The sequence below is a fragment of the Cyrtonyx montezumae genome, unplaced genomic scaffold, assembly GCF_038088225.1.
Source record: "Cyrtonyx montezumae isolate F1298 unplaced genomic scaffold, pur_monq_1.0 scaffold_1, whole genome shotgun sequence".
Classification (NCBI taxonomy): Eukaryota; Metazoa; Chordata; class Aves; order Galliformes; family Odontophoridae; genus Cyrtonyx; species Cyrtonyx montezumae.
The window spans coordinates 12,947,783-12,960,440 of record NW_027071825.1 but is presented as its reverse complement, the minus strand read 5'-3'; the positions used below and the strand labels follow the sequence as shown (position 1 = coordinate 12,960,440).

Sequence of the window (12,658 nt, the reverse complement as noted above, 5' to 3'; positions counted from 1 at the left end):
AGAATCCTGATGTGCACACGTAGGCCATATCCACCAAGAGTATCTTTAATTTTTCAGCCATGTACACACTGACAGCAAAGATGCAGGATAAATACTCAGAACTTCACCCCGAAACCAGAGCTACATAACCAACCAATACTCAGCTTTCTGTTTTCCTCAGAAAAATTACATCCCACCTCCGTCCTCTATAACTTAAGATGGCATTCACATAACGGCCTTTCACTGTTTATCATCTGCATACATGACAGTCCACTTCCTCACTGAGCATGTCAGACAAGGAAGCTAGCCTTAAATAGAGGGAAAAAAATAGAGGCTTTGTACGAACAGGTCACCATTTGCAAATGTCAGTAGGTCAGTAACATTTTTCTTTCAATCCATGTTACATAAACAGAAGTGCTTCAGTGTTTTTTTTTTAATTTATTTTTTCTCAAACAGTTATTTACATAAAAAATAGCTTCTACATAAACAGAAGTAAGCATCTATTTGTAACAAGGGGAAAATACTTTGGAGAAGCGGAAACTCAGAATTTATGCAGTTTCATCGTTTACCTTCCTAACTAAACTATTCCAGCCTCTTCCATCTCATTTTGGAGACCTAGATTTAATCTATTTTAGGTCGACGCATTAACACTTTTTGTTTCCATGTTTACTGCCTATCCTCTGAGAACAGATTCACTCCCAGCTCGTACCCTGTTTTAAAGCGAAAGCAGGGATATGTGCAAATGCTGACTTTCTTCATGCTAACACTGGTGCTAAGCATTTCAAATAAGGCCTATTTTCAACTGAAACAACTGTGTTATCCTAAATCTATCAATGAACCTGAAATCTGGAACAAAATTATCATCAATTACATATGCAACATTTTAAAATGAGTATTTAACCACCGGGGTAATAATTGCTTTGAAAGATAGATTTCATTGCTTTAAAAAAAATTCACTTCCATTGTGCTGTTTCTGAATTCTCCCTTCTTTTAACCAAGACACAATCATGAAAAGTTTTAGTCCATATAAATACATATTGTCAACTGTTCACTAATTTAAGAAATTAAAGCTAACGACATCCACATTCCCTTACTAACACATTACAATTGAAAATAAACACAATTTTATATTGTTTACCACTGTACAGACCTTTCTGATATACTGTGCAAAATAAAATGACAAATGACAAAAAGCCCCATAATTCGAAATTGAATCTGTACATCTGTGTCCGCACACTCCAAAATTTAAATACTGCCATTTTCAACAAGGTTTCTCTTTCATCTGAACTAGTAGATTAAATTTGAAATGAAAGGAAGTAATTTAGCAGTATACTTTGGAGTGAGGGCTTGCTAAAACAAGTCACATGTGCTTTAACAGAACAGGACCAGTCAAATTCTTCTGCCAGCCACCCAGCCTAAGGAACCACTCCCCACTTCCTTGCGCGTGATACAATTTCTGAGTCTTCAAATTAATAACTTATGGCAGCAAATTGTAATATTGCCCCTGGAATGCAGCTCAGATCATAAACATGCAAGTTCTTCAACTGTCACACATGTCGAAGAGAGAATCTCTCTAAAATAGACAACAAAAAAGAAGTGCTACTCACTTGATTTGTCCCACAGGACAGCAAGTTCAGAGAAGTGATGGCTCTCATTTTCCAAAGCCACCCTCTGTTCATGTGCACCGCCCTTTGAATGCCTATGGAAAAGGCGATTAGCGAAACCTTCCAGTCTCTGCAGCGCGGTGGCTGTCCCTGTGCACTGGGCACAAGGTGCCTCCTTCTGAGCTGCCATCTACACACACCAGCAACTTTCAGAAAGTCCAAACACAAAATATCTGAAAGGACAAGTCACAAGCCCTAAGAGCTATGCATGTGTCGAACTTCCTGTATGCAGTGTTTTCTAACCACTGCTCTGTTCTACTTCCTGTTAAGAAAAGCTCTATAATGTATTGTTTTATACTGTTAAAAAGCCTTTTTTTCCCAATAACCAAAAGGAATTCTCTAAGAAAACATGAACAATAATTGCTGTAGTTTCTTTGCACTGCTTTTTAACACAACACGTATTTCACACTACATTAAAAGTTTTATACTAAAATACCATAAACAATGTGTTCAGAAGATATGAAGCCAGATATGTATACATATTTTTAACTTACCACAGCCACGCCTGAAAAAAGAAAAGTGACTACCCTGCAGTCCTTCCCATTCAGGAAGATGGAGTACTGACACCAGCACCGCAAACACAACCAGCTGTAATCTAACCATTAACAATCTCATGCTTTTGACTAACTTCCTAAGCAAGGGGGTTGTTGCAAAAACTACTGAAGAAACCATTATCACTGAAAATAAATTACCCGCTTGGATAAAAATAATTTTGAAGTTGAATTCTATTATAACATATAAACAAGTGTGCTTTAGTATGGGGGCTGGACTTGACGATCCTTTCAACCACTGTAACTCCGTGACATTTGTTCATACTGGGCTCTAATTACTCCAAGAATCAACCAAATTATTTAAACTTTTTAGTAATAAGCTATCAGAACACACTGCATCGACAGACCCTTATCTCATAGCTCATTCACTCTCCCAGCCCCAGAGGCAGCTGGAAGGAGTCCCAAAGTCACAACCACTGGCTCCTGACATTACGTCAGAGTGCACGTCTTGTGGTATTACATATGGAGGATTTTTCAGACATAAGAAATTTGAATATTTTCAACTGTAGCATAAGTCTAGGAAGCATCATTTTACTGGTTCAGAGCACTGAGGAGATAAACTGAAAGTGGCATTAAATGTTATATTTATATTTAATTTATGTAATTTTGCATGCTTACAATGAGTAATACTCAAAATCTGTGTTGTGAAAGTGGAAACATACATTGGGCAGGTTTCTCAGTATACCTTCAGCACAGATAGGAGGTTTCTTAAGAATTTAGGCCTATTCTTGAATAAGATTGAAATACCTTTTCACAATCTGTCTTCTCTTGTAGTCAACATGTTCTGATGATAGAGCTTATTTTTCACCACTATACTTCTCACTAACTAGTTTCAAGTGTCAGCTGATACCCATCCTTGGACATTACATAACTATTTCATAACAGCTCTGTGTTTTCAGATAGGACGACAAAGCCACTTATAACAATGATAAAACAGCAAAAATGCTGAAGGATAGACTTCACAGATTTGGCTGCCTTCCTTATAATAGTCGCTCGCAGAGTTGTCACCTCAGCAGAGCAGCTTACATTTCAAGATGGCACAAAACACAGAAATGCCTTTGCTTCCAAGCTCTGGATTTTTATACTTTTTTCTCCAGCATCCATTCTAAACTAACAAGCAACTGCCTTAAGTGCAGACACATTTCATACAAATTTGCAAAACTGGATAGGAAAGAAACCCAACGAAACAGTCCAGCCATTCACTCCAAGAAGCTCGCAGCAAGTCTCTGCACATCCAGGGAATCCTTCCAAGAGTCATCCTTGTTTTCTCCCATCTTTGCTATTTTCTCCAGTAAATTAAGCCACCTGTCATGGAGGTGTGTTCATTTTGTCTTTTTCCCCTCTCCTGATTCTGTGCCTCTTTTTTCACAGCACTGCAGCTGTATCTTTCACACATTTAGTTTCCCTGATCACAGAAAATGTGACTTAGAAAATTCACATTACTTCACATTTTGTATGCCACAGGTCTGCCAACCCTCTGGCATCAAATGGGCATACCCAAGAGCTGCCTGAGAGCATCTCTGCCCACTGAAGTTCAGCATTTTGAATGCACCCAAATGGCTAACCTGGACAAGTGAATGAGGTGCCAAAAACACAGAACAGAAATCACAATCCTCTGAGACTACAGGAGTGAACTGGTTTAAGTGAAACGGGTTACCAGCAAGGGATTATTAAAAGATACCTCGGAGAAAATGTGGATTTGCCAGAATTTTAAAGTCTCACTTCTCTCCTCCTTGCAGCCAAAATCAATGCTGACATATTAAGAATTTCTTTTAGATAGAAATTTTATTTTCACTTCTCTCTAGCCACTACACTTTGGCAATATTTTGAAACACATTTTTTAAGAAAGATGCAGCTACAAATATAAATATTATGTGTGTGAAATACAGTACTTTGATAAATAATGCTTCAGAAAAAGTTCTTAAGGTACTCTCCCAACACAAGGATGGTCATAGAAACAGACTGAGACTGTAGTGCTGTAATGTGAAAAAGGCAACATAATCATTTGCACTTTTCCTGATGGTCAACTCATAAAGCTAGCATGCACTTCCCAGCAGGTGATGCCCAGAGTACATATTTCTTCCACAGGTAAAAAAGCACAGACTTCCAATTTTTCACTGAAAATGAGTCAACAACATAGCTAGATTGACTATTTGTTTTTTAATAATCTCTGTTACCACATCATTCCTAAGTTTTTAGGAAGCAATTCCACCCTACCAACAAGCCTTAAAAATTAACTGTTAGGGAAGGGCATCCTCTTTTCCCCCAAGAACCTAGAAATGGAAGAGTAACACCATTATATGTAAATTCTGGCTTTAAGTGGATACAGAAAAACACATCGTAATTTTAAAATGTTTAACATGTTCCTCAAGTAAACTTACTGTGAAATGTCTGAATTTTAAGGTAGCACAAAATGGAATAATATTAAACACTACAGCATAATTACATGCCTTCAAGACGTTTCTATTTTAGTCCTGGTAACCAATGCCACAGAACTGAAACTCCCTTACACTGTATCAGAACTGAAACACTTTCTCATTGTTTAATTTAATGTTTTCCTGGTTATCTGCAAAACTAAGTTCACCTGCCTGTTTAAGCACATTCTACTACTTCTTAAGAAGATATTCTTACCTAGCTTCCTTTAAAAATATTTAAAATAAATCATTCTCCTTTTCAGTACTGGCCTTCAACCACAAGAAAAAAAAGACAGTGTCATTTCTTGCTTATTTACTCTGTTCATAATTATAGAAAAGCAGCTCAATGAAACCTCATGAACAAATACTGATTTTTTTTCTAGATGTCAAAAACAGTTTATTTGCTTATAAAATAGTTTGCTCGATAAAGTATATCTTAAAGTATATCTTTTGCTTTATGCATCAGTTATTTCTACCGCTCAAAGTCCAACTTTATTATTAACAATTATTTGACACACCGTTCGTGAGGGAGCCTCCATTATAAGACCTTGTGGATTCTGCTGAATTTTACAGCTCTCCTGCTGACCAATACATTATTTATAAGTTGATAGGGCCAATATATTTTAAAAAGAAAAAATATTTTATTGTCTCATTTATAATTTCAAAATACAAGATTTTGTATTTATTGAATAGCTCTGCAATTTGTTAAAGGATATGTAGTAAAGAAACAGGAGTGTTTTGTGCTATAAGCACGAGGAAATATGTATGATCTTTCTCCAGTTGTTATACAAAGCTTAAAAGAAGAGGACATCAAACAAAGTATACAGTCATTCAGTAACTAAAAACTGCAAGAAATTTATCAGGAATTATGTTATTGAATGCAATTCATACGAGCTTATTTCATGCATATTTAAAAAATGAATTATGGGTATATATGAGGCAAAAAAAGGGCTTCCTGAAAAAGCAGATGTATTTTGATTTTCACTGTACGTCCAGTGCTATGTCACTAGCTTGCATTTCTTTTTAAATGCATGAAAAGAAGTACACTATTTGCTAATATACTGCAGATTTAATGGCTTGCCACTTTGAAACAGATTTATCAAAATGTATATCAGCAAAATAAACACAAGTAATAACTGCTAAACAAATGTGAAAATACACCCATGCAGTTTTAGTGTAGGTTCACATGCACATTTTTTCTAAATAAAATTAACCCCCTATTAGAAAGTCCCTCTGTAAGCAGTATCAAAGCTGGGACTGCAGCACTTCTATAAATAGGACTGCCAAGAGGAAGTTGTTGCTATGGAAATGCTGGTCATATTTCTATTTTGACTCAGTAGACCTCTGCTGGCATCTACTGTACACAAACTTAATTGCAGCAGACACCTTTTACTTTCATCTCTCACCAGGAAGCATAAATTAAGGGTTGCATGACTGACTGATACCATTTACTCTTTTTTCTACAACAATACAAAAGGAAGAAAAATGTTAACAAAAATGAACGACACGAACTAAATGAAAAGGAAAAAAAAGTCAAACACTACTTGTATTTAGCATCTTATTATCATTAAATTCTCCCTCTGTTAGTTTTCTTGTCAAAATTTGACAAATTCATCATCCAAGTCAGCAAAATTTTCCTCTGGTATATACCACGCCAACTGACCAAGCTTCCTCTTTTTTACCAGCACATACGTGTGTTATCTTGAAGTCAAATACCTCATAGTCATAATTCCAAATCTAGTCCTCTCACATCAAAAGCCATTCTTAGACAAAACCAACCAATCTATGGTAATAGATGGCCACTAGTGCCAAAGAGAGTCATATTCCTCTCTTTCTAATGTGGCTCTTGCTCTCCTGACAGCTTCCCTTGAGTTGACGTGGTCACTGGTGCTTATGGTCTGCACTCATCAGTAGCAGTCACATCGCTAGACAGTTTCAGAATATGAATAAAGATGACACAACTTTATAATAGATCTTTACTAATCTTTGTTTCTACCCATCTACTATCTACCAATAATAGATACTAGAGGAACTACCTCATTTTAGTATCTCTTTCAGAAAGCTTATCTACATTTTAGATCATTTTCTGAAGGAAAACAAAACAAAAAAGAACCCCACAGATTCCATTTTGAGCTAAATACCTAAAAGTTACTTCATCAGGAGGAATAAGACTTCTTCATAAAGTGAGAGTACTGAATGCAAATGCAAACATGATAGTGTCCTTCATAAAGTGTGGTCTGAAGTACAAAACATTTTGTCATGTGATGTGGAGAGACAAACACCTTTACTCATATTAGAAACATATCCTGTATTCCTCTGCCTGACAGCTAGCCTACAGATGCCACTGCAGTTGTCTGGCTCTTCCACTCCCACTAGCCTGCTCAATGTCAGATATTCTACAGAAGAAAGGAAAGAGTGAACCACTATACGTCTGCCACTAACCTCCAAATCAGCTGAAGTGAACAACCAACACTACATTCCCTACAAGTAGAGGGGATGCTGCAGGACTCTATGCAAGAGGCTGCAGAATGTGCTAGAAGATATATAAAATTTGTTAAATGTTCTTAACACATCCTTGTGTTAAGTTACAAGAACACAAATTAATACACAGACATCACAAATGTAGCTCAGACACCAGGATTTCTCTGTATTTTTCAATTACTAATGCTGGGCTTGTGAAATTTCATGTGTCTGCATTTAAGCTCAGAATCAAATGTTCTTTGTGGGAGTAGGATCAAACCAAATGTGAAGGACTGAAACTGGGCTGCTAAACCATACATTTTAAAAGTACTCAATCATTCATGTGTTGCATAAACAATTAAATAACTCTGATTTTTCAGAAGGTAAATAAAATCCACACCATCATCTTTCTAATTAAAGGCTATTTTTATTAGTGAGGTGGCAAATAAGTCCACAGATATTTTGCTCCAGCTGTGATATATATTCATTTATAAATCATAATTTATAACCAGTTGGGTTTGTGCAAGGTGAATTTCTTTATTAGTAGTCCAGAAATATCCCTAAATAGCATATGTATTTGAATATAACAGAAATCAGTTACCATCCAAAAAATAATCACTTAAAGAAAACCATTCCCTGTTGCTGTTTATGAAATGTTCCGGCTACCAGCAAGCAAAGAGGCATTTTATTTCTCAGTAATTACTATCCTTTCCATAACAAAGGCCAAAAGAACTAAAGTTTAGACAGGTATCTTGAAATTCAAGTCATTTTTTATTTTAAGATGCACCAGCCAGAAGGAGAAACAGCCAGCTTTCACTTTTATACTTAGTAAGAATGAAATAAACAGATTACAACAAATACTTTTAACTTACTCCAATACTCTAATAAAACACAGGGAGGCAGAAGACACCTTTCAAGATGGAAATTTTCTAAGCTTATACCTGTTTCTTTCTCTAAGTTTGACAAGACACTGTTTCACTTGTTCTTTACAGAATATTTACAATACATAGTAGAATTTTAAGAACAATTATTAAGAATTCACAAGACAATGCAGAACTTGGAAAAAATCTTTAGAAGTGAGCATGGATAAAAAACACCATTACCTCTAATTCTCTCTCCCAAAATCAAGCAACTTGTACTGTGTGTCAGTTTACCTGACAGCAGGAAAAACAGTTTCTTACAACAGCGTCCTTGAGAAACCACAGCTTTGCAATTGTATTTTTATTCTCCCTGTAAAAGTAGATACAGGGACACTCAGCAATTGTATTTATCTTTAATTTGCTTTCAAGAGAAAATAGGAGCAAGCAATAATTAAGAATCCATCCTGCAAATCACTTTATTTCACACTGTGATATCACAGCAAGAGCAGTTTCTTGGAATAGCACATCTCACAGTATTGACAAACTCCATGCTGTACTAAAAAGGAAATAGTAAGACTTTTCTGTATCACTGTTGTTCAAAGAATTGCCCAAGCTAGTTTTTATATTCAAGAGAAATTTGATCCTGCAGCTATTCTTCCCTTTGCCCTCTAAGCTAACGAATATTCCTAAATGTAGAGATTTTTTTCGTGGTGTAGATACAACCTACTTGATATTGACTAATATTAGCTATCAAAGTTCACTCTACAACTTTTTCCCCACTAGTTTCTATTTTTGATATTCACAGATATACGATGCTTACAGCAATGGAAGTCATCTCAAGTTTTGCACAATTTTAACTCTATTCTCACCCAACCCTCAAAAGCCAAGAGACCTACAAGATGAGAAACTACTTGAGATAGATCCAAGATCTAACAATTTCAAGCCAAAAAGCCTTGGTCTGGCGTTCTACAGATTAATTACAAAATGAGCTTATTGTTATGACTACATATGCAAATAAAGCAAGAAAACCCAGTAACTGGCCAACAACAAGTATTCTAATGGTTTTTACAAGATGCCACTGGTATTCCATTTCATTTCTCCTGCTACTATGAAAACACCACAAACTAAACACAGGAAACATACACAGAATTTGCTGCCACACAAATTGCAGATGCTTAATTACTTTCATCCTTGAATGAGAGATCTCTGCCACAAAGGCTGAAGCTGCAGAAACGTGCATACCTGAAATAACCAACTGCTTCAGTGCACACCTCAACTGCAAGCTGAACTGTAATGAAGGCAACAAAGACTTTGACTAAACAAGCCTTTAGCAACGTGGGGGATTCTTGCTAATAACTGTGTATGCTATTCTTAACCTTGCAGTGATACAGCCATCATATCCATGTTGCTGCTCACATCACCGCAATAACAACAAATCATGCTTTGTGCATCCCTATTTTGAAGAGGCAAGATCTACCTTATGATAGCATCACATGGGCTCTTCCTCTCACTTGGCAGACCAGGAAGACTTACTATCTTGAATTTATTACTTTAAACGTATTTGAATCATTTTGAGTAAAATTGTGACTAAAATTTTTTAACTAGCTAGAGGTTTCTTTTCTTTCTCCTGGAAGAACAAACGTGTTTCACTTAAAGCCAGTCTCAGCTGCTCATAACTCTTCCTAACAACCTCAACACAGAGTTTTTATTTCTGGGAGTCACATGGCAAGTGGGAAGATTCTGGTTTTCTTCCAATTCTACTCAAGTTAAACTCTACCCAAGAAAACTGCCAAAATGAAATATCAGTTGCAATACATTATGAGCATTTTAAAATTTATTTCCACAATAAGAGAGACATTCCTTACGTCTTGGGCAGCAAAAATTGGAGGAAATATAGTACCATATAGTAACCTATTTAAGTGAACTATCAATATAATGGAGTTACTTACTGAGTAATGGCACTCACTGGGCCCTCTCCTCACCTTCTTATTACGACAGAAGAAATAATACTTCAATTATACAGAAATGAAAATGAAAATAATTATCCTGAAGTGAACTGCTTATGTGTTAGTAAATAAACCTCTACACATTTCTGTCCATTTGCCTATGTAAAGAAAACATATTCAGAAGAAAAAGGTTAACAATGCTAATATGCTGTCTAATGCATTTGTGCTTAGTTACCAGTGGGTTTCTGGGCAAACAGGATGTCAAATAGGAGCAAGTTCTGAAGAGAAATGGCTCTGGAGACCCCAAGCTGAATGTGCTTTTAAGTTCTACTCAGCTTGGAATCTACATTTGAATAACCTTTTCAAGTAAGTCTTACCTCAAGTGCAACCCCTATTATACTCATGAAAATAAAAATAATACTTCACTGTACTGAATACAATTTCTTTTGGAACTTTTCAGAGGGTTTTACACTTCCTTTTTTTTCCGCAGTTAAAACAGGAGAAATATTAGAAACTTCATTAGTCATCCAAATTTTGATGACAGCTTAGAAACTGGTCCCTTCGATCATTCTGGAGATTCACTTGTCACAACTACTAGACTAATTATATCTCCTTATTATCTTTGGGTAATTGTTCATTAAGACGTCTAACCATGAGCTGGTTAACATCAAAACAAATATAATTGTAAGCCCATACCACATTAACTGTGACAGCTTCAATAACTCACAACTATGCCCAGCACCAGCATTTTGGTCCAGCCTACACCCAGCACCAGCCCCATTGGAGAACAGTGTTCCAAAACAATAAAGATATACCATGTGGATTTTAAGCTCTGAAGGTATCTTACACTTCTCACAAACTCTGGGAACTGAGTAGCATACTCCACTCTCTTATCTGCAAAGTTAAATCAGTAGATCAGATTCAAGAACAGTTGATATCAAAAGCATTGCATTAATGCCCATCACCCTCTCCTGAGACTGTAGATTTAATATTGTAATAGTTAATTCTGGAAAACAATGGATTAATGAACAAAAAAAACCCATGGTTATAATTTTCAAAACAAAACTCAGAGCACCAAATTTGATTCCACCTTCTCTTAGGTTTGCTGCACAATCGTACACTTGCATGTAACTTAAGTTACTCCATAACACTCCACCCAGGCTATACAGAAGAGACTAAAATAAGCTCATCTTACTCTTTAATTAAAAGAGCTTCAACTAGAACTGCAGAGCTTTATAGGTCACTGGAAAATTTGTGGTCTCGTAGCTACTCACATTGAGACAGCTTTTCTTCCTCTTTCCCCCCAAGAAAAGAATGGCTACCTACTTATTCTCCCGAAGAAAAAGGCAAGAAAAGCTGATAGCCTGAGTACAAATATTGTTCTACTTAAAGTAACCAGCTCAGCAAATACAGATAAGTTTATTTTCAGTAATGTTTCAAACAAACCCATAACTAACAGTACTGATAAGATGCTAGCAGGCACCTAGAACAGATACAAAAATAGCAAGGCAACAAACGTGGAGTGAATCTTTCCTTTTTTCCTTGCCTACAGACTCTTCTCAATGTTATCAAACAACACAGCTCACGCTTCTTGGTAATTTCAAGTATAAAATTTTGAGCACTAAATTATAAGCAACACTATATATGAATATATGCTAAGCAACGCTTTTGAAAACAGGAATGTACTTATGTCATTTGGACAGCTTTTATTTAAGTTATTTGTTTCATTCCCTCAAGGGAATGAATGTACATCTAGAGACAGGAGGACAGAGTCATGTGACAGTCACACCCCTGCGGGAAGACGAGAAGTCACATAATCACACCCTGCACAGAGCACAAAGGGGTCAGGCTCAGATGTCCCCTCTGCCCCGCCCCTAAAGCATCTCTTTGCAGTCAAATAGCTCTTTGATAGAATTTTGCCCCACATATTCAAATAGTTTTCATTTCAGTCCGACTGCTCAATATGCTGAAATTTTTTACCATGTATTTCTCTGTTTTCATCAATTTATAAGTGAAATCTAAAATAACTGGTGGCCTGAAAAAATAAAACTAATGTTTAAAAATGGGAAATTTTCAAACAGATTTCACTGCTTTCATTTAAATCTAAAATAACCCAGCATTCAATATGCTCGAATCAGCATCCTCAAATCCCAATGCCGTTGTTAATAAATAAAATGATAAATAATAGCATAAACTCCACATTTGGCAAGGTCTGTTTTTTTGTCCTAAATCAAATAAACCCAAATTTATGGCCTCTCGAGATAACATGTTGATTCAAAACACATAAAAAGGTCTTACGAAAATATAAGAGCAACATTTACGCCAGCAACACAGAGATCAGTTACTGAGGTAATGGGCTGAAATACGAAGTTAAAGGAAACTGCTCTCCTCCCTGCTCACAAGTAACCAAGCTGTTAACACACAGTATCAAGTAAAAATATTTTCCTATTCTCTGTAATTAACTGTCCACCTCAGGAACAAACAGCACAATCGGAGGGAACGTGCAATATTAGAATATATCAGAATAGCTCTGTCACAGTGAAAATATTGCAACAGAACTGTAAAAAAATGAAAAAAAATCAACTACAGCTTCAAAAATACACTAACAAAAAAACCAAAAATCAAAAAACAAAAAACCAACCAAGCCAAAACAAAAAAAACAGCCCCCAAAACAGAAAGACGAAAAGCAAGAGATGCTGTACAGACTATTCTAAAAGTGCAGCCAAAGCTCCTCCATACAAGTAAAATTCTGTCCTACCACTGGTCATGGAGAAGGGCAAAAAA

The 12,658-nt window shown here is 36.1% G+C and overlaps 1 protein-coding gene across 2 annotated transcripts in view; it reads right to left on the bottom strand.

Moving 5' to 3' along the window:
* Window positions 1-12,658, bottom strand: part of PRKACB (protein kinase cAMP-activated catalytic subunit beta) — a 64,039-nt gene that overhangs the window by 30,782 nt on the left and 20,599 nt on the right. Inside the window, exon 1 of one of the 2 annotated variants that reach the window (XM_065740927.1) lies at window positions 1,587-1,813. The exons of the other annotated variant lie outside the window; for it this stretch is intronic. Coding sequence (XP_065596999.1) covers window positions 1,587-1,773 — 187 coding nt within the window. The 5' untranslated portion in view covers window positions 1,774-1,813. Of the gene's footprint in view, window positions 1-1,586; window positions 1,814-12,658 lie in introns of those variants that run through there. 2 annotated transcript variants of the gene reach the window in all.